At 36.9% G+C, this 25698-nt stretch overlaps 2 protein-coding genes across 13 annotated transcripts in view; both read left to right on the plus strand.

The window, feature by feature from the left end:
- col13a1 (collagen, type XIII, alpha 1) overlaps positions 1–4568 on the plus strand; it is a gene marked incomplete at its 5' end in the record, with an annotated part of 107199 nt that extends 102631 nt beyond the window's left edge. For all 12 annotated transcript variants that reach the window (XM_079854492.1, XM_079854494.1, XM_079854478.1 and 9 more), the window contains one exon: positions 1318–4568. In XM_079854492.1, the coding sequence (XP_079710618.1) occupies positions 1318–1350 (33 nt within the window). In that variant the 3' untranslated portion in view covers positions 1351–4568. The remainder of the gene's footprint in view (positions 1–1317) is intronic.
- Positions 4569–6962: 2394 nt separating this feature from the next.
- Positions 6963–21982, plus strand: prkg2l (protein kinase cGMP-dependent 2, like). The gene is made up of 18 exons (XM_079854473.1): positions 6963–7482; positions 8448–8614; positions 8722–8835; positions 9604–9709; positions 10051–10114; positions 10233–10310; positions 12041–12135; positions 12505–12573; positions 13127–13225; positions 13320–13470; positions 13606–13745; positions 15332–15421; positions 15607–15748; positions 16755–16918; positions 17709–17831; positions 19095–19157; positions 20916–20982; positions 21450–21982. Exons 1-18 carry the CDS (start codon positions 6995–6997, stop codon positions 21543–21545), a joined length of 2316 nt encoding a protein of 771 aa, XP_079710599.1. The 5' UTR covers positions 6963–6994; the 3' UTR covers positions 21546–21982.
- The last annotated feature ends 3716 nt before the right edge of the window (positions 21983–25698 follow it).

The raw sequence follows: 25698 nt of genomic DNA on the forward strand, positions 1-25698 counted from the left end.
TAAGCTTGCAGAAGAATAGGACGCAGGAGAAGAATCTCCAAAGCTGTGTCCAAAATCGCATACTGTCTGAGTATGTACTACATTTGAATTTGAACTTACTTAACGACTGTTAAAAAAGTATGTTCTAGATAGTATGAATGTAATCTGGACGTACTACATTTGCCATGTTGTCATTATCATGTGACCTGCCAGCGTCAGTTACATCACTTCACCTCCATTTATAAATCCTCTCCCGTGGCCTCATGGGATAGTAAAGTGTCCATCATATACACCCTTCAAAATATCACTGGAAGTAGGTCATCCAGAGACTTTTCGCCCACTGTTTTTCGCATACTATATAGGGAAGTATTCGATTTTGGACGCAGCGCAAGGCTGTATCTGAAATCGCATACTCTCTTGAGCAGGTGCTTATTTTGAGTAAGTAATTACTTCACAACCACTAAAAATGTACATTATATATATGTAGTATGAATGTAATATGGACATACTAAAATTGCCATATTGTCATTATCATGTGACCTACCAGCGTCAGCTACGTCGCTTCACTGCCACTCATAAATCCTCTCCCGTGTGCTCATGGGATAGTAAAGTGTCCATCGTATGCACACTTCAGAACCTCGCCGGAAGTAGTAGGTCATCCGGAGACGTTTTGCATACTCTTTTATGAGTACTGTGAATTCGGATAGCCTACTTCTTTTGTCACATTTTTCGCCTACTATATAGTTTAGGGAAATATGTGATTTTGGATGCAGCCCAACACTTACTTCAGCAATAAATAAAAAAAAACTAAACATTTATTTAAAGTCATTTTTGTTTATTCATGCAGTTGAATTGGATCATCGATGATCAGCAGCAAAGACATTGATTAAAAAAGTAATTCATTTAACATGTAATTATTGCAGGTTGGCTTAATATTCTGTGTTTGCATTTCACTGTTTTTATTAATTTTGAGGAGTACTGAATCTGTTTTTGTGAGATGAGTATGCTGACATTTAGTAAACTACAGTAACCATCATGCACTTATTCCTGATTTCTCTCAACATGGGGACAGGAGAGCTGTCAGTCAATAAATGGGAAAACAAAGTAACTTGCTTATTTGAAAAAGTAACTCTGATAACTTGTATTAAATGTATAAGTAATACATTACTTTACTCTTTACTTGGAAAAAGTAATCTGATAACATAACTTGCTTTTCTTGTAATGCATTACCCCCAACACTGGTTATTCTACATGCATGTTGTCTGAAGCGTTCTCCATCTCCAAGTCAGGAGTAAAGTGTGTCAGTGCATTACAAATGTGTCTTTCTTTTATTAAAAGGGTCAGAATCCGTTCCAGCTAGCCAAGAAGTAATCCAGCGGTGAGATTCACGTGGTTCTGGTTTGATTTCCTTCATAAGCAACACAAAAACTTGAAGAAGTTTTGGACGATCTTTGAGTTTGGGCTGCTCTTTGGTGGCTGTTTGAAGGATTTAGTTTCCTGTATAACCGTCCTGTAGTTCTGGAAGGCCTCAGAGGGCGGCAGATATGAACAGACTAAAACTGACTGAACTACAGAAAAGACGATCATTCAGAAGTAGCCTGTCATTTCTCCAAGTTTTACACTCTTTTCTTTCTCTTTTATATTATTCACTATGTGAAAGAAACATTTTAGCACATTTTGTTCCTTTTTAATGACAATGTTATGTACGATTATTAATGTTTGTGAGCAGAGGATTCAGCGCAGCTCATTGAACATGCAGATGTGGTGTTATTGTGTTTCCAGAAAAACCAAAGAAAGAAAAATCTTTGATGATTCCTTATTCAAACTATCACTGCCTTCTATTGAGAGTTGTCGGTAGAATATAACCTCACACTTCACTCATAGTACATATTTACACTATACGTTTTATTTAACATGTATGTACTTGTACAGCATAGTGATCAACCTTTAAACATGAGAATAAAATCACTTATACAGCTAAAACCAAAAAGTGAACATGAAGGACTATCACTGTAACTGAAATGCTGTGTACCAACTTTCACCATAAACCTCCTAAAAGATATTTAGCAAAAAACAGTATTTACATTTTTTTTTTTTTTTAACTAGTTGCAACAAGGGCATTTGATGGTGTTGCAACATGCATGTACATTTCACTGCTGTAAACAATGCTGACTTGATCTGTATATTTTGCAAACTCTTTGAAATGAAAATAACTGAGCGCAGTTTGTTTGGGTACTTGTACAGAACGGCTGTAATTTTAAGAATGTATGAGGCAGCTAATGCAAGAAATAATTAACCAGCAGTGACGCATTGGCCGTTTAATTTATTGTTTGGTTCACAACATGTGTGACCTTCAGATAAACTATTTGTTTATTTGAAGTTTTATGGCTGCAAATAATTAGAGTAAACATTTGAACTATTTTTGGTTGTCCAGAATATGCAAGTTATTGTTGTCAAATTCACAGAATATGGAGTACTGCTAGGGATGACAATATCACTGCAACCATGGTGGGGTTTGTAAGGGAAAATATACTAATGTCCAAACAATAATTATGATAATAAAAAAATTAGATGTGGTATAATGTACCAGCAGCTATTTTTAAAGTAAATGCAAGCATTCCTTATGTTATATTTTGACATCTGTTTCAGTCAAAATTTGGTTGTATATAAACCCATTGTATAGTTTTATTAAATCTTCTATTCTGTCAAGTTTTAATCGTTTAAGAAGATGTTATACTGATAACATATACTCATTTAAGGTTAAAAAAAACACCTATTTTCTTATCAGTATATAGGCCATTGTTTTCATGGTCACTATTAGAGGATAAGTCAGTTAGGCCTAAGTGAGAAATAACAATTCATTTTAAAATGTCTATTTGTAATATTGTTCTTGGATTATAAATGACAGAGGTCTACTTGTATTTGATTTCGAAGACATTGTGTGATATATATGTGTCAAAATGAACATTTCATAATGACACACTCAAAAATAAAGGTTCTTCAATGGGTTTATTGGACACATTTTCACTGTATAAGGTTCTTGAGTCGACTATGTCAGTGTTTCTCAACTTGTGTGGCTCGAGGAGTGTGTAGTCAAAGAAACAAAAACAAAAATGTTTTTCTGATGCGAGACTTTTATTTTGAAAGACGTGGGTGAACGCAAAGGAGATGTTGTCAGGCTATGTCAGTGTCATTATTTTAACATTATTTTCGTCGCTTGTTACGAAATAAAAAGTCTCTCGCCTCATAAAAACTTTCCTGTTCTGTTAGACTTTGTGCTGTGCTCGAGACTCGCAAACGTTAAGAAAAAGTTTTTTAAGTAGCCTATCAATCATGCTGGTTTATGGCATCAGCCAGTAAAGCCCTTCTAATTGTAACCTTTATTTTTAAGTGTTCACAGCAGTATGTTTAAAAACATGTATTTCTATGTGTTTTCCCCTTAGTTATAATATGATATTGGTTGCAAATAGGCCTACTAATCATTCTGTTCTGTAAGATAGATAATGCTCAAAAGAGGAATGAATCAGATCTTATGCAATCTGTATTAAAATAGCATTAGGGGCATGCCATGTTATGAAGTGGTTTTCATGTTATTGTGCACAAGGCTTCATTTCTTTTTCTCAGTATAATTTTGCACATTGAAGTGTGTGTGTCTTTTTTTCTATGTCTTGAACAAGAATATAATGTTTGTACTGTATAAATCATGTATTTTTTATTTCCCTGTTGACAAATGTTTTGATCTCATGTTGTCCAACTTTGTACAGTGTACTCTTCAAATAATGTGTCACTCCGATATTACTATCTTGACTAAATTCAAATTTGTGACAGCATTTTTAAAATGCATTTTGAAATAATCAGTTATTTCCCATATTATAGGCTTATATTGACCTTTAATGAGGAGTACACATTCAAAACAGCTGTCAAGCCCACAGGAACATTAACCAAACTTGCCAGTTGCAGTTTTGAACGCCAGTTTATTCTTGGATCATTCTGATGTCCACATCACACACTGCCCATATTTGAGCACTGTTGTCTTTGTTCACCTGCTGCTCACAGATTTCTTTCTTTAGATCATTTACAAGTGTGTTTCATACCGAGAACAAATTATCTGACAGTTTGTGTGATATCTTTGATACTGTTGTTGTTGTGTGTAATTGAACATGGATAAGAGGGCATTTATTACAGTGCTTTTACAGGAAGTGCAAATGCAAGATGAATTGCAACCACTTGCATTGTTATTATGCGCCTACTTGTATACATTTACATTTAAAGTGTCAATCTGACTAACATGTTACCACAGTCTGTTTGACTAAAGATTGGCTTTAGGGTTATGTTTATCTTTTCCTTCCATTTCCCTTCTTTAAATTGTTTAAAATCATGCATTGAATGAATATGTAAAATGTTATTATTGCTGATTCAATATATGCTTTTGGAGACACCGTTATTATTATTTAAAGTTTTGTCAAGTTCTTTTTTTCATAATGACTTTCTTTTTTTAAGATAGGCTATATCTAGCTTTTTGTTTATTTTTCAAAAAGACATCAGAACTGTATTATCCATGCAGTGAAATAAAGGAAATGGAATAATGCAAATGCACCGACTGAACTGTTCTGTTTGGGAAACAAATGCTGGTTTTAAAGAAATTACAAAAGCAGAGTTAAAGGGATGGTTCACCAAAAAAAAAAAAAAAAAAAAAAATCTGTCATCATTTACTCACCCTTAAGTTTTCCCAAACCTGTATTAATTTATTTCTTCTGCTGAACACAAAAGAAGATATTTTGAGGACTATGCCTAACCAGACAGTTGATGGGCCCCATTGACTTCCATAGTATTGTTTCCCATATCAACTGATTGTTTACCAACAATCTTCAAAATATAGTAAATTATGAGTAATAACGAGTAAATGATGACTGTACTATTTTCATTTTTGGGTGAATTATTCCTTTAAGGCACAATAAGAAACATTAAAAAAAGAAATCCAAAGACAAAATTTGTCATGAAGAAAACAATGTTTCAAAAAAAAGAAAATTCTGAAGATGCTTTTGATGTATTCATAAAAAATTGCGAGAGTACATTAATCTCTTATGACAGGATATAGCTGAAAGCTACAATGAAACGTTTCCCGTGTCGTGTGTAATGCTACACTGCCACCGCTAGATGTCAGTAGAATCCACAGTTCCCCATCAGCGCTCAGTCTCGTGAAGACAGTCCTGTTGCTGCTGCATCCTGTCAGCGCGCGACTCAGACTCAGACCGATCGCTCATATGAGGACAAGCAGCGTTTCTCAATTATCCACAAATAAACAGCTGTGGAAACTCTATTACACCCTGACAGGTGGTAAGTAGTAATTCAACATTTGCCGGTCCGCTGTGCTTAATTTCGTTTAATATCAAATATGCAGAAAGTTGATGTCATATTTTATTCAATTTGTTCGTTTGTAAAGGTCTTTCAAGTTCATAGTCTTAAATGACAGTCTAATTGTTCCTTCATCTTAAATCAAATCTCTCGCTAATGCCAGGTGTGGTCTTGATTAATTCAATTTTGAATGAACATATTCAGCTGCTCAGTTCAAAGAATTATCCTCCATTCATAGTCTGCAATGTTGTTGACGGTCTTTTTTTTCATTAATGTCACATCATTATTGTCATGTGTTTTAAATGTTATATATTTACACAATTTATTATTTACGCCCCTGGACAATAACAGTGTAAAATTACAGTGTTAATAGTTTTTTTCGTGCAATATTTACACAAAATTCAGAAAAAACATTCAGTGCTTCTAAATAATATTTGATAAAATAATTTGTTTTAAGGAAACTGGTAGCCCTTTATGGTAACAGTTTATTTTAGTGTCCTTGTTACATATGTTACATGTACTTACCATAGTAATAACAGTAAATTATGCATAATTACATGCAACTAACCCTCAACCAAACCCTAATCCTACCCTAACCCTATAGTAAGTACATGTAGTTAATTAATATTACTCAGTACTTAAATATATAATTACACTGTAACAATGACACCTTAAAATAGAGTGTAACCCACTTTATTTTACAGTCATGTTCCGCATGTACTATGTACTTATTATTGCAATTACAATAACTGGGTTATAACTAGGCACTAACCCTGAACCTACCCTTAAACTTAGTACACGTACTGTAAAATAAAGGGTTACAATTTATGGTTACACTTTATTTTAAGGTGTCTTTGTTACACTGTAGTATTAAGTAATATTGAGTAAATACATGTACTTACAAAAGGGTTAGGATTAGGGGTAACACTTTATTTTACAGTGTCCTTGTTACATATTTTAATTTTACATGAATTTACCATAGTAATAACAGTAAATAAGGCATAATTACATGAAACTAACCCTCAATCAAACCCTAATCCTACCCTAACCCTATAGTAAGTACATGTTGTTAAATAATATTACTCAGTACTTAAATATATAATTACACTGTAACAAAGACACTTTAAAATAAAGTGTAACCGGATTAGGTTTGGTTTGGTTAAGGGTTAGTTGCATGTAATTATGCACAATTTATAGTTATTACTATAGTAACTATGCAACATATGTAACAATGACGACACTGTAAAATAAAGTGTTACCCATCAGTGTTACAGTGTAATTATGCATTTACTGTGTAATAACAATTAACCACATGTACTTACTATAGGGTTAGGGTTAGGATTGGGGTTTGGTTTAGGGTTAGCCGCATGTAATTATGCATAATTTACTGTTATTACTACAGTAACTACATGTAATGTGTAACAAGGACACTAAAATAAAGTCTTACCAAGTAAAGTGTAACCAGGAAACATAATATAGTATTTATAAATATGTTTCCTTTTTAAAAAATAATTTTATTAAATATCATTTAGAAGCATGAGACTTAAGTACTGTAGATTAAATTGACATGCCCTGTCTAGATAAACCAGAAAATCAGTATTTTGTCTTCTGATTGCAGTGGCCAACCAGTGAACACATTTAAAAGCCCAAAGGCCTCTCTATGGTTCCTAGTCACTCTCTGATCATGGGGAACGGTTCGATCAAAGCTCCTCGACTAGAGGAGACCTGCCTGTCCTCCGGTATAAAAGAAGCCCCTGTTTGGGAATCTGTGGAGCCCCTGAAGATGAGGATCGCCCATCTGGAGGAAGAGTTGGCACGGAGGGACCAGGAGTTCCGTGCACAGGAGAAGCGGTTACAGAGCCTTCAAAGGGAACTAGAGGCAAAAGTTTCCCAGATCGATAAGCTCCAGGATGCCATCGGGTATAACAGCCTCGGGCGCTCCCCGCCGGCACCACTGAGGCACAGCCGCAGACTTCTGAGTGTGATCAACCAGGGCTCCACACGCTTTCACAGAGTGGCTGTGGAGGTGCATCGACGCCTTAAAGCTAAGGAGGGCGTTTCAGCCGAACCTACATCGAGAAACTTCTGTCATGACCACAGGGTCCATCACATCTCCACTGAGAGACCTCACATCCGCAAAGACTCCAGGTGAGTGTGCGGAAACTGACTGCACCACTGGATTGTTTGTTTCATTATGGAGTCACTGGAATACTGACTCCCCTGGAAAGGTGGAGATAGGAGTAAGGTTTAGCCAAGCCTTTGTAGTGTCTCCAACCCCCAAACGGGCTTGAAAGCCTTGATTTCCATAACACACTCTGAAGGGGATGGAGTGGCCAAAGAGAACACAAACCGTGGGCTATTTGTATGCATGGACAGGAATCATTACTGTTTTAATTAAACACGCTCTTGATGGCAGTCTACAAATCTCCAGCACTAATTCATTCATAAGATCCATTTGAGGTCAGTAGAGAGTTTCAGATGTGATAATGAGAATCAGCCATAGTATAGTACTGAAGACAAAAAAGCATCTGAAACTGACATGTAAAATGTAGACGTATCCCCAAGTCAAGATTTTTCAGCCCTGCAAAAGAAAGAATGAAAAATGTATGCTTTGTTATGCCACAGGAAGTACATTTATCCAAGAATTTCAATTCCCCAAATTAAGTCTATTTACACATTTATACATTATACATATAATTCCAAACTTGTATACTTTTTTTTCTGGCAAAAAATTAGCTCATATTTTAGATTTATGTACTGCATTCCATGTCATGTGATGACTTTGTGTGAGGAGCAGACCAAAACTGAATAAGAATTAATAAGAAAAGGAATTGTTCTTATAATAATTAATAATAATTTCATAATTTCTCTCTGATCATCTTCCCCTCCGCCTCATCGTGTAGTTTCGTTCGAAATTAAACATACTCTGCCATATAATATGTAGACATTCTTGCACCAGATTTGAATTTTTTACTTAAGTTGATTTCAGTTTAGTCTGTTCTTCACACAAAGGTTGAGAACACTTAAAATGTAAAGCATGCATCATAGCGCTTTATACAATACAGATTTTTTACAATACCATATACAATACAGCATTGCTTCTTTACCTGTAGTACTAAGAAACTGATCAATGAAGCCATCATGAACAATGACTTCCTGAAGAAGCTGGAGCCTCAGCACACTCGAGAGATGGTGGACTGCATGTATGAGAAGATCTACCCTGCAGAGCAGCTGGTTATTCAGGAAGGAGAGCCGGGGAACTACCTCTACGTGCTTGCTGGTAAACTCCAGATGTTGTTGTTACCTGCTTTTCATACTTTTCGTATTTTTGAAACCAAAATATTTCACTGTACTCTTTTTTTCTCTGATTTGATTATCTGTGTTTAGAGGGTTTATTAGAGGTCATTCAAAATGGAAAGCTCCTGGGTCAGATGCGTCCTGGGACAGCCTTCGGAGAGTTGGCCATTCTCTATAACTGTAAAAGAACAGCCACAGTCAAAGGTGTGTGTGTGTGTGTGTGTTCCTGTTTTGGTGTATTTTTGTGTTTAATAGTTTACAGCAAGATGAGATGATTTGTAAAGAGTAAAAAAGTTTTTTTTTTTTTATAAATTATGGACTGAACTATTCCTTTAAGGATCATTAAGTATAAATTCTGTCATCTTTTATTATCATCAACATTTTTTTCTTTTTTTTTACAATGAAAGTCAATGTGGTCTAGTGTTGTTTAGACCACGAAGTCTATGGACAAAAACAATTGAAGCTTTCTTCAAAATATCTTCTTTTGTGCTTTTAACAATCCTTTTAAGAATACTAATAAATCTGGCTAAATGTGAGTGTAGTTCATAATGTTTAAAACATCAAAACATCATATAGATGTACTCATGTTTTGATCTTTTAGCATATGTGACTGTTTGTGTATTGCAATGCTGCAGTGATACTGGTTGAAAAGCTGCTGTACGTAATGATGTTAATAAAAATTGCAATGTCAATGTAATAATTAAATCCTCATTTATTTATTTTTTCAGTGAAATGATTTTGCTTCCGTTACCTAAAAACTGATAGGTGCATTTTTTTTTTAAATAAAACATTTACTTTTTACTTAATACCAAAGTCCAAAGCAATACATTTGGATGCAGTCTGCAAAAAATTGGGTTATATCAAACATGACCTTTTTTCTATTATTGTTGACCCACTTTTGTTGTAAACATTGGATTTGTGTCATAGTTATAGATTTGTGAAGTGGAACTGATGGTGATTGCATTTAATTAGCTGTGACTCAGTCCCACATCTGGGCTCTGGACCGGCAGACGTTCCAGACTATCATGATGAGATCCACTCAGGCCAGACATGAGGAATACTTCAGCTTCCTGCGCAGGTACATTCATGCCACTAACATTTGTGCATATTTATCAGTTGTCAACTTCACACACACTAACAAACACACACTTCTCTGCTTGGCTGCTTCAGCACACATTCAGCGCTTATTTAAATGCGTATTGTAGACCTACAGTAGTCACAAATGCGTATCAGTGCATCATAAACTGATGTAAAAATGTAACTGTTAAAATAATGTTGGTTGACGCAAGGGTTGAATGTGTTATAATGAAGAATTTCTGTCCTTATTTTTTTGTGCACCTTTTGACATAATTTTTACGGATTGGATTGCATGCTGTTTACCTTTAATTCTGATTAAACATATTGTTACATTTTTTTTAGTGTGTCTTTGTTGAAGGATCTACCAGAGGAGAAACTTGCCAAAATAATTGACTGTCTGGAAGTTGTAAGTTTTCAGCATTTTATTGTGTCTATAGCATTGTCATTTGTTGGTAATGCATATTTATTTCTGAAATGAAATAAAACCAAATCATGATAAAACCTCATGTTTCAATCTTTTTTAGGATTATTTTGACAAAGGAGAGTACATTATTCGTGAGGGCGAGGAAGGAAACACTTTCTTTATCATTGCTAAAGGAGAGGTATGCATTATTACATTAAGTATTAATTTATAAATAATCCATTAAATATTATTTTCTTTTTTATTTCAATATTGTAGCATTGTGCAATCTATCTGCTTTGCCAACATGAATATGCCTGTAGGAGTCAGCAGACACACGGCCCATAGAAGCCCCAATGAACTAGTGCTTAAATGGGAGTCTATGGCAGATACCTGTACCATTGATTGTAATGGAGCAAAGATTGATGTTAATTGAATAAGAGCCTGGAGATTAATTATTTTGAGTCCCACCCAGAAGCCATAATTCACTAGTAACCTGTATGAGTATGACTGTTATGCATGGGATAAGATGTTGCCGGCTTCGTGGATCTATACAATGAGTCACGTTGGGACGATTAAACTCTAAAACATCTCTTCTGGAGCGGGATGGACGACATCCTTGGCTAGATGCTACTGTTAGGGGTTGAGTACACCTTATGGCTGCACAGATCCTCCCTCACGTGGGAGTCATCAAGGACAACAACACAATGTTCGACTCTGCGGCACATGTTCCATCGATAGCAGCAATCTTACTGGCCGCTCCAGACAGGACGAGTCATCCCAGCCCAGAGTGTCGCAGATGGCATGAGAGATCTTCCGCTATGGAACTGAGTTCAACGCCCGAGCCCGCCATGAAGATTGAGCCCGAGCCAACACACGCCACGTAAACGCCACGTCTATATGTGAGACCTGCCAGCCAACGGGTCTGTCCTGGAGCTAGAGCCGGAAGCCTCCTCCATTCTGAGACTGGAGCCCACTACCAGGTCCCTCCTGGAGCCATGCCGTGGGGTCAGTTCTTTCCTGATCCGGTAGAAGCGTGCTGTCTCATCCACCTTATCATGGAGCAATCTCCCACCCTTGTCCCCACCCTTTAACTTTTCCCAGAGACTTCTCTAGATTATCCTATTCTCTCTGGTCACTTGCCCACTCCATGGTCCCCATCACCATTGCTAGCTCCGTCCAGTACCCAGGACTCACTTGCTCCACTGGTTTCACACAGCTCCTTGGCTCCGCCCCCACCACAGATTCCCACCAACTCCCTGGCTCTGCCTCAGGTCTCCTCTCCGTCTGCCAAAGTCTTCAATACAGATCCCCTGGCTTCACCTCAGGCCTCCAGGCCCATGACCATGGCTCCACCGGGTTCCTCCTGCCTTCTGGCTCAGCTTTGGTCCTCTCTCTCTCGGGTCTCTCCCTGTTCTGCCAAGCCCCCATTGTTGCCTTGGTCCCTTAAGCCGTCTTCCAGCCCTGCGATCGGGTCCGTCAGCCCTTCAGTTATGCTGGGGTATGCCCAAGGCTCTGTCCATGAAACCCAGCACAACTCTTCTTTTCATGTGTCTTGGTTTCTTCTATATAATTTTTTGAGTTTTTCATGACCTCAATTACTCCCTGTTAGTTTATATAGTTACTCATTATTGTCAACTGTGTCTCGTTTATTTAAACCGCTGGTTCAGTTCAGTTCTTTGCTGGTTCACATCTAATGTTAAGGTTGATAGTGGTATTGTCCTTTGTGTATTCAACTGTGGATAATGTACGTGTTTATTAAAAGTATCTTTAATTGATAGTCTGCATCATGCATCTTCTGAATATCACTGCGTATGTGACAGTAAGGAGATTTCAGTTGTAGGACAGTAATTCCAATTGTGATGGCGGTGAATTTTGTTAGTCATACACTCAAGAAGTAAAATGTACATGTTTTTGTGTGTTCTTTTCCAGGTGTCTGTAACACAGACTACAGAGGGCTTTTCAGAACCACAGGAGATTAAGACTCTTGGAGTGGGTGATTACTTTGGGGAAAAGGCTCTCATAAGGTTTGGAGAGGGTATCATTTTGAAGTGTTTTTAACAATATTGAACACAACCAACAATGACTCCTTTGTGACTGTGGACTTCCTGTAGGCCAGGAAAAAGACTTATTACATATCTCTACAATGTCCACAGATTGTTCGCTAAGAGCTGTAAGAAACAGAGATTATGTAGGAGTGGATGTGGGAGGTGGAATGTCAGTCATCTGAAAAGATGTTCATTCTCAATGTACCATTGTTGAAGAGCACACTCAGTACTGAAACAACCACAGAGATGCTCACATAGGCTACTTAGACACAGGAGAGCATATATATATATATACATATCTCCAAACTGGCACAACATCATTACATATGTCTTATAATTTCATTTCAGTGAGGATGTCCGCTCGGCTAATATCATTGCAAAGGAAAATGACACACAGTGTTTGGTGGTGGATAGAGAGTAAGTGATGATTCTTCCACACTAACAAGTAGGGTTGTCACCATATCATAGTTTGATTATCACAAATATCGTAAGTTGTTAATACCAATTTTGATACCACAGAGAAAAAAAACCGAATATGTTATTAAACATCCTGTGTTATTTAAAAAAAATCTAATATTAATACCGTGTCATGTAGCCCTAATATTAATACCGTGTCACTAATAAATTGTGGTTGTCTGGCATCATTTTATAACTTTAAAATTATCTTAATTATTAAGAATCACTGATCAACCTTTTTATTTTAATATAGACTACTGCTACATCCATACTAACAACATACAATGAAAATAAATGGGTATAGGATTTACTTTGAAACAATTTTCCCTTAGGAATTTAAAGTAAATTTTACAAATAATTATAAAGACAGAAACAAAACAAAAAAAAACAAAACATTGAATTAAACTGTAATCTTTGTTTTATTTACATCTTTGAAAAATAAAATTTTACCGCATACTATTATTCTACCTATGACTAAAACAGTTACTATCACTGTCTCTGGATTTTTAAACAGTAACTTCAATCAGATGGTGGGAACCTACGAGGAACTGCAAGCCTATCTGAGGGAGTATGTGGAGCAGCTTTCTCTGAGTGATGAGATGAGGAATGCCATGTAAGAACACACCTAATGGAAACAGACACAGCTAACTACTATAGGCCTACTCTATTCCTGTATGTGACAGTCACAATCATTTCCCCACATGCAGGCCTCAGTCACCTCTTTACGAACGCTCTCCAGAGGCAGCAGAGTTCAGGAGGCTGAAGGAGAAGGCTGCTGGTTTGTCCAGTTACTCGTTCATGAAAGAACTTCAAGTAGTGGCCACACTAGGGATGGGAGGCTTTGGACGAGTGGAGCTGGTTAGATTTCATTTATACAGCATACATATCACTCTGATGCATGAATATATCTAGTAAAAAGTTTTGTACCAATGGCATGTAAAAAAAAAAAAAAAAGTGTTTTATATTGTTTATTGCATGCATTTTGTGTCTTAGGTCAAGCTTAAAGATTCAGAAGATACTGCGTTTGCTTTAAAGTGTATTAAGAAAAAGCACATTGTGGACACCAGGCAGCAGGAGCACATCTATTCAGAAAAGGACATCCTCCAACAGACCCGTTCTAACTTTATTGTCAGGTCAGTCTAATGAGCATATCTTTCCTGCCGCATACTGACATATTGTAATTGGAGAAGTGTAAACACACAGGAATAATAGTACAATTTATATTCATATAATCCTCAAGAGTGATGAAGGTATCTGTAAACAGATTGGGCTCAAGAACAAGACTTAAGTTCCCCCTAAAGGCCACTAAATTAATTAATTAGTTAAATCAATAATGGACTGAATGAATGGCTTGCTGCTAGACCGCAAGACCGGTGGGAGAAACGTAGGTAAACAGACTGTTGTTTGCTGTTTGTTAATTAAGGTCTGATGGATGAACTTGCCCTTCGATTAGACTTGTTTATTAGATAATGTTGTGCCAATTATGATAAGACTTTCCGGTGTTTTGGAAGCTGGCAACTTTGATATTTACTTATGTCACTGTCACTAGGGCTACAGACACTATTTATGGATATCATAGCTGTACATAGAAAATGGCCAAATATAAAATGACATGATGCTAATTTCTTTTTGTCTGGATTTATTTATTTACTCAAAAATACATAAAACATGTAGTTCATCATACATACAATGGCATAAACACACTATGAACAAATAGAATTTCTGAATATTTTTTTTATATTTATATATATATATATATATATATATATATATATATATATATTATATATAAATTCTAAAGTGTCTAATTAAAAGGATGATTTTCTTTTTTATATAAAACCTTATTAAGTAGTTTGGCATTATAATTTATTAATATTTATTGATTACTATTGATTTCATATTATTGATTATTATTCCTAAAAGCAATTAAGCAGTATTGTTCAAGTTGTATAATATATATATATATATATATATATATATATATATATATATATATATATATTTAATTGTTTGCCAAATCTGACGTTTTTACCCCCCCCCCCCCCCCACACACACACACACACACACAAAAAAATGCCTATGATGGTCACACCACATGACATTTTTAGAGCCATTAAAATAAACTTGTTGAAAATGCTATAAAAGCTTTCAACACGTCAACTAGTACATTTCTACAAACTTGGCACATGTGTTTTAAACCAAAAGATTTGTCCTTTTCTTCATCTTTTTTCACAAGATTGGAACTGCTGAGTGTGCTTAATGCATCAAATCTGCATTCAATCTAACTAAAATCTAAACATTAAACCTGAAATTTGTCGTTTAGCAGACACTTTTATCCAAAGCGACTGGAGGCCACAGTGGTCTCAGAGCTCAGTAACCTGCTCCATTCCTTCAAACAATGTAATGACAGAGTCATACTGACACACTAGACTTTTGTCTTATATCTGTCACAGTGGTGTCAGTGCCATTGTGCTTTTCATCTGTGTCAGAAAAGGGGCTTCTACTTTGCATGTTTCTAGGAAACTCCTCAGGGAATTTCAAACCATGCTTATATTCCTGTCTGAGTGTGTGCTCTAGCTCATTTTATTGCCTCTCTGGCATTTGTAGACGAAAAGCTAGCACAGCTTTACATGCAAGTCTAGTTCTCTATGAAAGTTAGCAGTAAGAAATGCTAAAGAGACACTAATCGAGTGTGTCAGGCTGCCCTTGTGTGTTTCAGGTTGTTCCGTACATTCCGGGATGATAAGTGTGTTTACATGCTGCTTGAGGTTTGCTTGGGAGGAGAGCTGTGGAGCGTGCTAAGGGACATGTGAGTGTAGGTTGTTTTGACACTGTGCATTTTGCATATCACAGCCCACCATCTTTGATAAACATTTATTTTGATCACATACACGGTTATTACTGACTTATCGCTAATTGATTCATAGCTGCTAATAGATGTAGAATACGTAAGTCTCTTAATTTAGGACGTCATGATGTTTTGATTTCATTTAGGAGTTGCTTTGACGAGCACACTGCCCGTTTCTGTACTGGATGTGTGCTGGAAGCTTTTGATTACCTGCACGGCAGAGGCATCGTGTACCGAGACCTGAAGCCAGAGAATCTTCTTCTGGACGGGGAAGGCTATGTCAAAATGGTCATTTTACATACATCACTAAAAACCATGGTGAAAGGTCCAAAAGTCTGAGGCCACATTAAAAAATGTTTTAATGTGGCAATACAAATTTAAGCAAAAAATAATAATAATTATGTAACATGAATAAGAATTATTTCAGATTTTTTACTATTTCAGGGCCTCGAAGCCAGTGACGGCCTTATTATCGGGATATACGAGGGTCCGTGGCTCTACCGTTGGAGAAAGCATAACGGCTAACTTGGATCACGTGTGCCTTGATAACCAATCACATTGCAGCATTGACGTCATTGAATTTCGTTCAGAGTTGTGCTTCAGTCAGTCACTGTTTGCGGATACCATAACAATATATGAGAAGTGTGTAAACTGAATCATACCTGTCACGCAATTGTCTGTGACCTCTTATAAAACAGCTTTTTTTTCAGTGTGACTGTGAGCTCTAAAAATCTATTAATCCAAAACGGACGTTTAAGAGCAAGCATGTTGAAGATTAGCCGATGGGCTGTCGATTCATAAAATAAGCCGTTTTCCCACAAAAGCCGTTTATTCAGCGTGGTGAAGCCTCTCCTCCATTGACATCCTTTTTTTTTTTTTAAACGGCCTCTGCGTACCACAGTGGGTTTTTTTTTTTTTTTTTTTTTTTTGCTAACCTTGCAGGCTTGCCTTCAAGTTGCTTTGTCGCTGCTCTTAACTAATTTGTAATCTTACCGTCTGTGACTGTACAGAAGTTAAGATGTTTTAACTTCTATTGAAAAACAAGATGCTCTTTGGATCAGTCTCAAATAATTCTGGAGAACATTATCATCAGGTTTTACATAACAAAAAAAAATATATATTTTCAATTAAACTTTTCACGCAGATATGATCATATAATTTGTGATTATTTGTAAAACAATAATTTTCACTAGTGGTCTCAGACTTTTGTACCTCACTCTGTATGGGAGTCTGTAGCAATGTCTCAGACTTACACTGAGCATCCTTATTATCTACGCTGTTTTGTTTTTTTCAGACTGATTTTGGCTTTGCTAAAAAGATCGGACTAGGTAAGAAGACTTGGACGTTCTGTGGGACTCCTGAGTATGTGGCTCCTGAGGTCATCATGAATAAGGGTCATGACTTTGGAGCTGACTGCTGGTCCATGGGCATCCTTATCTTTGAGCTTCTAATGGGCAGGTAATCATGTGTGTTTCATATCATGTGTTTCATCCACCAAATGCTTCCACAAGACTGAGTTTGTAGGCTGACTTCCCAAAAATGGAAATATTGAAAAAAATGGAAACTTTTAAAGCAACTTCTGGTTCAACCAATACTGGGACGGACAAACAATGGAAAGTGTTTGGTAGAAATAATCAGTTTCGCAATTCCATTTGGTGCCACTAGTGGCACAGAAAATTGCACATTTCACCTTTAAAGAGCACATATTTCCCAGACCTTCAGAGAATCGGTTCTGTAGCTAAATTGGCACGGTCTTCCCTGTGCCTCTGCCAATACCCTCTGCACCATGTTCAACATTCGTTTTATAAAGGGCAGGGCTCTCTTGACCAGAGCAAATGGTCCTCTACAGTGAAATTAGCCGGCATGGCTTTCACTGTGTACTCTATTGCCTCAAGCTTCAGTCAGCATCACCATGACAACAGAGTATTGGGGATGGGACTATGTAATATATGCAGTTGCAGTGTGATTAACCAGCTGGATGAAATCTTTATGATGTAATGCCACATGAAGTTTACATCTTCTCAAAGCTTACTGATGCATACTGTTAGCTGAGCTCTTGTGCACAGTTGCGTTATGCATTTTTGTGACATTAATCATGTATTGTTTAACTCAAATTCACAAAGTGAAATACATTTTAGGCATTGTCTGCCTAAACCTATGGTTTAATTTGAGCAGTTTAAGTGGCTTAAATTATGATAAATGACCTTTGATTGTGTTTGAAATATAACATCTCCCACACGACTGTCAGCCCTCCATTCACAGGCTCTGATCCGATCAGGATCTACACTATGGTTCTTCATGGGATAGAGAAGGTGGACATTCCCAAGAGGATCAGCAAGCGTCCAGAGGATCTCATACGGAGACTTTGCAAGTATGTTTCTCTCGTTCTGACACTTTTTTCAAACTCATCTCAAATACGCAGCAGTTCACTGACCAGAAGTTTTGTAAACACATAATAGCACATTACTGTGCATTTCCTTTGAAACGTGTTGTCATGTATTTAAATATATTTGTAATGATAAAGTTGCAAGATTACATTTAATATTATATTAACTTTAAATGTAATATCAAATATTATAATGAAGTACTTTACATGTGCTTTTGTATGTTAGTCAACACATCAAAATAAGTGTACTTCTTTAAAGCACAACAAATTATTATAAAGTTATTATTTAAAATGTAAAGTAAAACATTTAATATGCCATTTTTTGTATTTAAGTGTGTTAAGAAGAAGTGCCAAGTGTATTTAAGTGTGTTAAGAAGAAATATGATCATAAAATAGCACATTTAAGTGGCAAGTTATCTACAAGTTCAGTTTCTTAAAATATACTTTTAAGATTTGAACTACACTACAAGTGCACATTCAGTACAATTAGGCACACATCTTTTTCATGTGAGTATTTATAAACCACATCCCTCTTTGTCCACCAATTTTAATCAATTCTTTCTGAGCTTATCGCACTAGATTGCTAACTTGAAACATGCGGTGCTGCCATAGAATTTGACATAACATAGTCTTTTTGGCTGGAGTGTGCTATTGATGCCTTTATATGCTGCCTATGTAGGGAGCTTACTAGATTTTGGAACAGAGCCTCTGTCATTATATGCTCCAGACATGCTTTCACTTCAGATTTGATCATCTGTGCAGATTGTAATCAAGAATAAAATAGGATTTGATGTTCACTGTGATTGCAGCATGTCCTGATTTTGCCAAATTAGACAAGTTCATGGGTCAACATATTTTGTTGATCCTGGAACAACATTCCTGTGCAAAAAGTTTATCCTAACCATATCCCTACCCCTAAACCCAACCCTACCCATAACTTATCCCTACAATCAGGGGGAAATGGTAGGTAAACAACACTGATGTAGAAGCACCAAACCCTAACCCTGAACTTGAAAAACTGTAAACATGTTTCTCAAATCTGATTGGTTGATTAGAAGGTTTGTGTCAGGATCAAAAAATATGTTGCACTTGGTGAAATAAGATTCTGCATGTATCATACATGTGTCACTATCAATGTGTCCCTGTCAATGTATGTTATATACAGTATATTTATTGTTGTGACTTTTTCTCTTGCTTGGCCTGTATGAGAACAGTCAGAAACTCACTCATCTTCCTCACTGTCTCCAGACTCAATCCAGCAGAACGGCTTGGGAATAAAAAGAATGGCATCATTGACATCAAGAAACACAAGTAGGTCAATTCACAAGTTCGCTTGCTCATATAACCATGTGAAAAATATAGTTAAACAGGTTAGGTGTGCTCTCCTTGGTTAAAGGACACTACAAGTGAAGATTAAATACAATTAAGTGTACTTATTGAGTAAATAGTGACTTTTGTATTACTATTTATTCCTTAAATGTTTTATAATATTGATTTCATTAGGTTTAGTGTCATAACTCCATCTCTGTAGCCATTGTTATGAATCCACCAATCTTGCCCATACATTTTTGTTAATATTAACTTTATTTGTCTCACTGTACACTGCAGGCCTTACACTCTCATATTCTCATGTAAGTGTTTCATTTTTCAGCATTAAAGAACATTAGACACACCCGGGAGTAGACTGAACCACTGATCCATGTGTCTGATCACGGGTTGTGCATTGTTGAGTCTGTTTTGCTGCTGGTCTGTTCGCTCTTTTGTATGTCACAGCACAATGGGTAGCTGAGCTAGCCTGCCAAATTAGCCTCAATGCATTCACAGGGGGAGCAATTAGTGACCAAAATGAGACGCACAGCTGTTGTCATCTTCCACAGAGCAGTGAAGCCGCAGACAGCAAGGTGAAGCGCTGGGCCCATCCTTTAACAGTCACACAAGTGATAGAGCCTAAAATGCATGTGCACTGATGATCATCACTGGGACAATAACAATCAACTGGGACTCACCACACTTATTATGTTACTAACTCTGTGTTTGTACTGAAAAACTGTTGTTTTTATATTCATTATGCTTGAGTATTCTTATCACGCAGGGGTGATTCAGGTAACGTACACACAAAGAGCTCAACATCATTTCTATTATGTCTCTAAATTATGTTCAGAGCATTATGCAAATGAAGGCGCATGCTCTTGATACAGGCATGAATATGCATGTGCAGGTAATAATGTGTCGTCAGACGAGTGAGATCTGAGATATAAAACCGTTCAAAAGTCAGATCATTTTTACAAATAAAAACCCTGCAAGGACACGTTAAACTGGTCAAAAGTGAAGACATTTATAATGTCTTAATACTGTTTTCAACACTGATAATAAGAAATGTTTCTTGAGCAGCAGATCAGCATGATCATGTGACTCTGAAGACTGGAGTAATGATGCTGAAAATTCAGCTTCGCCATCACAGGACTAAATTACATTTTAAAATATAGTAAAATACTTTGTATTTACAGTATCTGTATTTTTAATCAAATTAATTCAGTCTTGGTGAGATCCTTTCAAAAACATTAAAAAAATCTTATCGACCCCAAACTTTTGAACGCTAGTGTATCTTCAGAATTTTATAGTCATATTATGAGGAATCAAAATGTTTGTCTATGAAAATATAAAGTAACTTTCAGAACTCAAAACATCCTCCCCAGTCCAAAAAAGACCATTAAACTGCAAACATGCAAAGAGGTTGTTATGGGGCAGTTTAAAACTAGAACGTGTGAAGAGAGCACTTACGAATGCATCTTAAAGGAACCATAGCAAAAATAAAAGTGCACATGGCCTGTTAAATTCTAAAGGTCAGTGAAAGTGTGGAAATGTGCATCAAAATTAAATTAATTTTGAAGCAGTAAAACATTTTCTAACAATAATAGTGGACCACAGGGGAAAGAAAAATAATAACGTACAATATGTTCCCTTGAAACATTTTCTCACTACAGGGAAAGTGACAGATGAGGCTGAAGATGTGTGCAGATGCTGTTACTGTACTGTGGAGGTTTAGTTTGTTCCATTGTTTTCTCACAGGTGGTTTCAAGGCTTCAACTGGGAGGGACTCAGACGGCGGAAGCTGATGTCTCCTCTGAGGAGAGAGGTGAAGCATTGCTCCAATAGATTTTAGGCTGTATCCCAAATCGCATACTCTCTTGAGTAGGTGCTTATTTTGAATAAGTAATTACTTTGCGAACTCTAAAAAGTAAGTTATATACAGTATGAATGCGTGTAGTATGAATGTAATCCAGACGTACTGTATTCGCCGTGTTGTCATTATCATGTCAGTTGTGTCGCTTCCCTGACATTCATAAATCCTCTCCCATGGCCTTGTGGGATAGTAAAGTGTCCATTGACTGCACACTTCAGAATCTCGCCAGAAATAGTAGGTCATCCAGGTACTTTTTGCCTACTATTTTATAAGTACTGAGAATTCGGACACACTATTTCTGTCACAATTTTATTACCTCCTATATAGTAGGGAAATTTGCAATTTAGGATGCAGCCAATGCTTTTACATATGTCTTGAGAAATGAAAGCCAGTTATCCTAAACTTGTGGTATTTTCCAGCTAAAAGGACCTCTGGATCACAGCCATTTCGACATGTTTCCCCCTGAGCTTGAAGAGCCTCCAGATGAATTCTCTGGCTGGGATAAAGACTTCTGAAAACAAGCTGTTTCTATGAGCCTGTTCTGCAGAGCATCGCTGTGCTCTCAACTAACTATTTTCAGACCGCTTCACTGACCAGTTTGCCTTTATAAGTGAGCAGAGGCTTAAAGACGATCTAATATAAAGTGATGGTGGACAGTGTCTGGACAGGAGAAGTCTCAGTATTACCTCGATGTGCTTTATGGAGCATTCTGCAACCTACTGACTTGTTCAGGTGGACAAGAATCTTGTTAAATCTCATTTTACAAAATGAAAGGTTATTGCAGTGATATCTCATTATATAGATAAATCACTGATGCCTTAAATCTGTCTATTTGTGACATTTAAACTTCATTTTTTAAGACCTAATATGTAATTTATACATTTTGATGGAAATGTGCTTTCCTTTATAATACTAACAATATTTTATGTACAGATGTAAATCATTTATTTTCTGTTGTGCTTATTGTGGTTTGTCTAAATTAGTGTATTTCATTCTTTGGATCAGAGTCTAGATATTTCACTAATGAGAAAAACAACACTGTCATCTACTGGTAAAAATCTGCAAGCACAAGCAAGAGATACTTCAATATGTTTCTAAGTAGCACTCAAAGTAATCAGTGTTCATAAAGGTTGCGCAGATGGATCACTTTAGATGTAGTACACACACGGTTTTGTGCATTTTATGCTGGTCTTCCACATGCAGGTGCTCAGACCTGCGCAGATTCTGTGGCATGTGCTTTTAGAGAAGCTTCCTTTTTTCTAACATAAGAGAGAATGGTATAACACAATAGTTGAAAATTTCTTCATTCCGTGAATCACAAATAAATCTTACCAAGTCAAATATCATCGCAAAATAAAAATTTATGTATACATTTAAATTAAGCACATTTTCCCACCAAATTAGATTAATGCATCCCTTTTGTCTAATTATTAAAAGATAAAAGCAAGAAAATAAGCACTACACTTGCTAATGGCTCCAAATAAATACAATTCAATAATGCAGACCACGTGGTTAAGCTTTCGATTACTGTATGAGTTGGTCTGTCAATAAATATTTTTTGGAACAACATTAATCACAATAATACAATAGTATTTTTTGCAGTATTAAAATTACTACAATATTTTGAAATGATAAGAAAAACGACATGTAAGCCAGTGCTTGTCTAAACTTAAAATTCATAAACTCACGACACATGAAATATCCTCTCAGAGCACCGGAGACTATCAGGACCGCCAGAGGAGGGAGACACAGAACAGAGAAGTACGCCCCCACTGTGGAGACTAATGGGACTAATACAAGATTAAATTATACACTTACCGGACACTTTGCTACCGAAATGGACTCCTTTTGCCTTCAGATCGGCCTTAATTCTTCGTGACATAGATTAAACAAGGTGCTGGACACATTCCTCAGAGATTTTGGTCCATATTGACATGATAGCAACACACATTTGCTGTAGATTTGTCAGCTGCATCGAATCTCCCGTTCCACCACATCACAAGGTGCTCTATTGGACTGAGATCTGGTGACTGTGGCCATTTGAGAATAGTGAACTCATGTTAGTTCAAGAAACCAGATTGAGATGAATTTGAGCTTTGTGACATGTAGCGTTATCCTGCTGGAAGTAGCCATCAGAAGATGGGTACACACTGTGGTGGTCATAAAGAGATGGACATGTTCATCAACAATACTCAGGTAGGCTGTGATGTTTAAACGATGCTCAATTGGTCTAAAAGTGTGGCAAATATCCTCCACACCATTACACCAGCAGCAGCCTGAACCGCTGATACAAGGCAGGATGGGTCCATGCTTTCATATTTAAGCCAAATTCTGATCCTACCATCTGAAAGTTGCAGCAGAAATCGAAACTCATCAGATCAGGCAAAGTTTTTCCAATCTTCTATTGTCATATTTTGGTGGAGCCTGTGTGAACTGTGGCTTCAGTTTCCTGTTCTTATCTGACAGGAGTGGCACAAGTGTGTTTTCTGCTTCTGTATCAAGGTTTGATGTGTTGAGCGTTCAGAGATTTTCTTCTGCAGACCTCGGGTGTAACGAGTGCATATTTAAGTATACTGTTGCTTTCTATCAGCTGAACCAGTCTGGCCATTCTCTTCTGAACTCTTGCATCAAGAAGCCATTTTCACCCACATAGGCCTAACTGCTGCTCACTGGATATTTTCTCTTTTTCGGACCAGTAGATCAGCAGTTTCTGAAATACTCACACCAGTCTATCTGGCACCAACAACCATGCCACATTCAAAGTCACTTAAATTCCCTATTCTGATACTCAGTTTGAACTTCAGTAGATTGTCTTGACCATGGCTGCTTTGCCAAAACTTTGGCAGCTGACTTGTTGCCTCACTGCCTTAGGCAATGACTTTGTAGGCAGTGTTTGCGCACAAAACTGATTTCAGATCACTTCTGAGGCAGCGTTATAGTTGAACTCAACTGTCACAGAATGAAACGCAAAGGGTTGTGGGATATCAAAGGAGACATCCAGCCTTCAAAAATCTGTCAGATGAAGGTATATCTCATGAGACAGGAAGTGAAACTTACAATGGATTCAGACAGGCCTTAATGCCTTCATACCTTGGAATGCATCCTCCGAAGGCAGCATTTTTAAGCTTTCAGACACAGCCCATGTCTTCTAATGCATTGAGTTGCTGACATGTGATTGGTTGATTAGATATTTGCTAACTTCATCTCTGTTTGGATCCTAATGAATGAACTGGGCTAAGCTAAGTGCTATCAAAGTGTCGCCGCGCGCCAGAGCGATTGAGTGCACGCACTGAGACGAGAGAGGTATGTATCAACTCGTCTTAGTTAAGGGAATAACATAGTTTAATATGAAAAACGGTGTAGTGTTCCTTTAAGCACATATCCAAGTGTTTGTGCGGAGTGTGGAGCGCGCACTACATGACATGGAGGCGCCGGTGCCATCACTCGCATTTTCCTATCAACAGTGGAAACAACTTAAAATACTCCATCATTTCTGGTCATACAGAAAAGAATAATACATCAGTCGCAACTACTTTTATTTGTGTAAACTCACAACAACAAGAAAATGTTGTGCTTTTGTAAAATAAAATAAAACGAACAGGGCGCGCTTTTATGATCTCCGTGAATTGGAGCGTGTCTCAAAAATGAACTGAAAAACAGTAGACAATCCTCACAGACATAAGAAATATAGCTATCTTTATAAAGCTTATAAAAAAATGTCCACCAACGAAAAAAATCCAATTGAAATCAAATACGTACGGTACCATCTGATTATAGGCTAATCCTGTCCGTATGAAAGGCGCATCTAGGCTAGCGGAGATATGGAGATATGTTTGCAGGCAGCCTACACTGATTTAGAAAAGACTAGTTCATTAATAAACAATTAAAATGCTTCGTTATTTTTTTCAGACACATTTATTATCATTAGCCTACTTTTGCCGGTGCTTTGCGGCAAGTTTTATGCATGCGCTCGAATATAGGCTATAGCCTATTGGGTTTAGTAATTAGCTGCAATGTGATAAATATTAGAACCTCATTGTGTAAGAAACATAGGGGGAACAGAATCCGACGGCAAAGAGTTCAGCTGTCGAAATCCGTTCCCCCACCCCAATGATGAGAGATGTTTATGTATCGGCTTAAAATATGCTTATTCTATTCTGTGTGTGGATGGATATTAAACAGCATCAATTTGATAAATATTAGAACCTCAGTGTGTCAGAAATATGGGGGGAACAGAAACCGACGGCAAAAAAACAGCTGTTGGAATCCGTTCCCCCACTCCCATTATGAGAGGTGTTGATGTAATGGCTTAAAAAATGCTGATTTTATTTTTGTGTGTGGATGAAGCTTGACTTACATCAGTTTAAAGAATTGTTGTTGTTGTTTTTTTGCCTTTTATTATGATAGGATAGGATAGTATCAAGAAAGTTTGACGAACCGGGACTTGAACTCGGGTCGAAATAAGCTGAAAAGCAATTCATGTAATTGCAGAGAATACTGACCACTAGACTATTGGGTTTAGTAATTAGCAGCAATGTGATAAATATTACAACCTCAGTTTGTCAGAAATATGGGGGGAACAGAAACCGACGGCAAAACAACAGCTGTCGGAATCCGTTCCCCCACTCCCATTATAAGAGGTGTTGATGTAATGGCTTAAAAAATGCT

This window comes from Squalius cephalus (genome assembly GCF_949319135.1).
Source record: "Squalius cephalus genome assembly, chromosome: 21".
Lineage (NCBI taxonomy): Eukaryota > Metazoa > Chordata > Actinopteri > Cypriniformes > Leuciscidae > Squalius > Squalius cephalus.

What these genes read in the sequence shown, in the direction of transcription:
- prkg2l (XM_079854473.1), top strand. Translation starts at nt 6,995, where the DNA reads ATGGTTCCTAGTCACTCTCTGATCATGGGGAACGGTTCGATCAAAGCT. An exon ending in GGGGAAAAGGCTCTCATAAG is followed by an intron (nt 12,136 to 12,504) that starts GTTTGGAGAGGG and finishes ATTTCATTTCAG; the next exon opens with TGAGGATGTCCGCTCGGCTA. An exon ending in TGTTTGGTGGTGGATAGAGA is followed by an intron (nt 12,574 to 13,126) that starts GTAAGTGATGAT and finishes ATTTTTAAACAG; the next exon opens with TAACTTCAATCAGATGGTGG.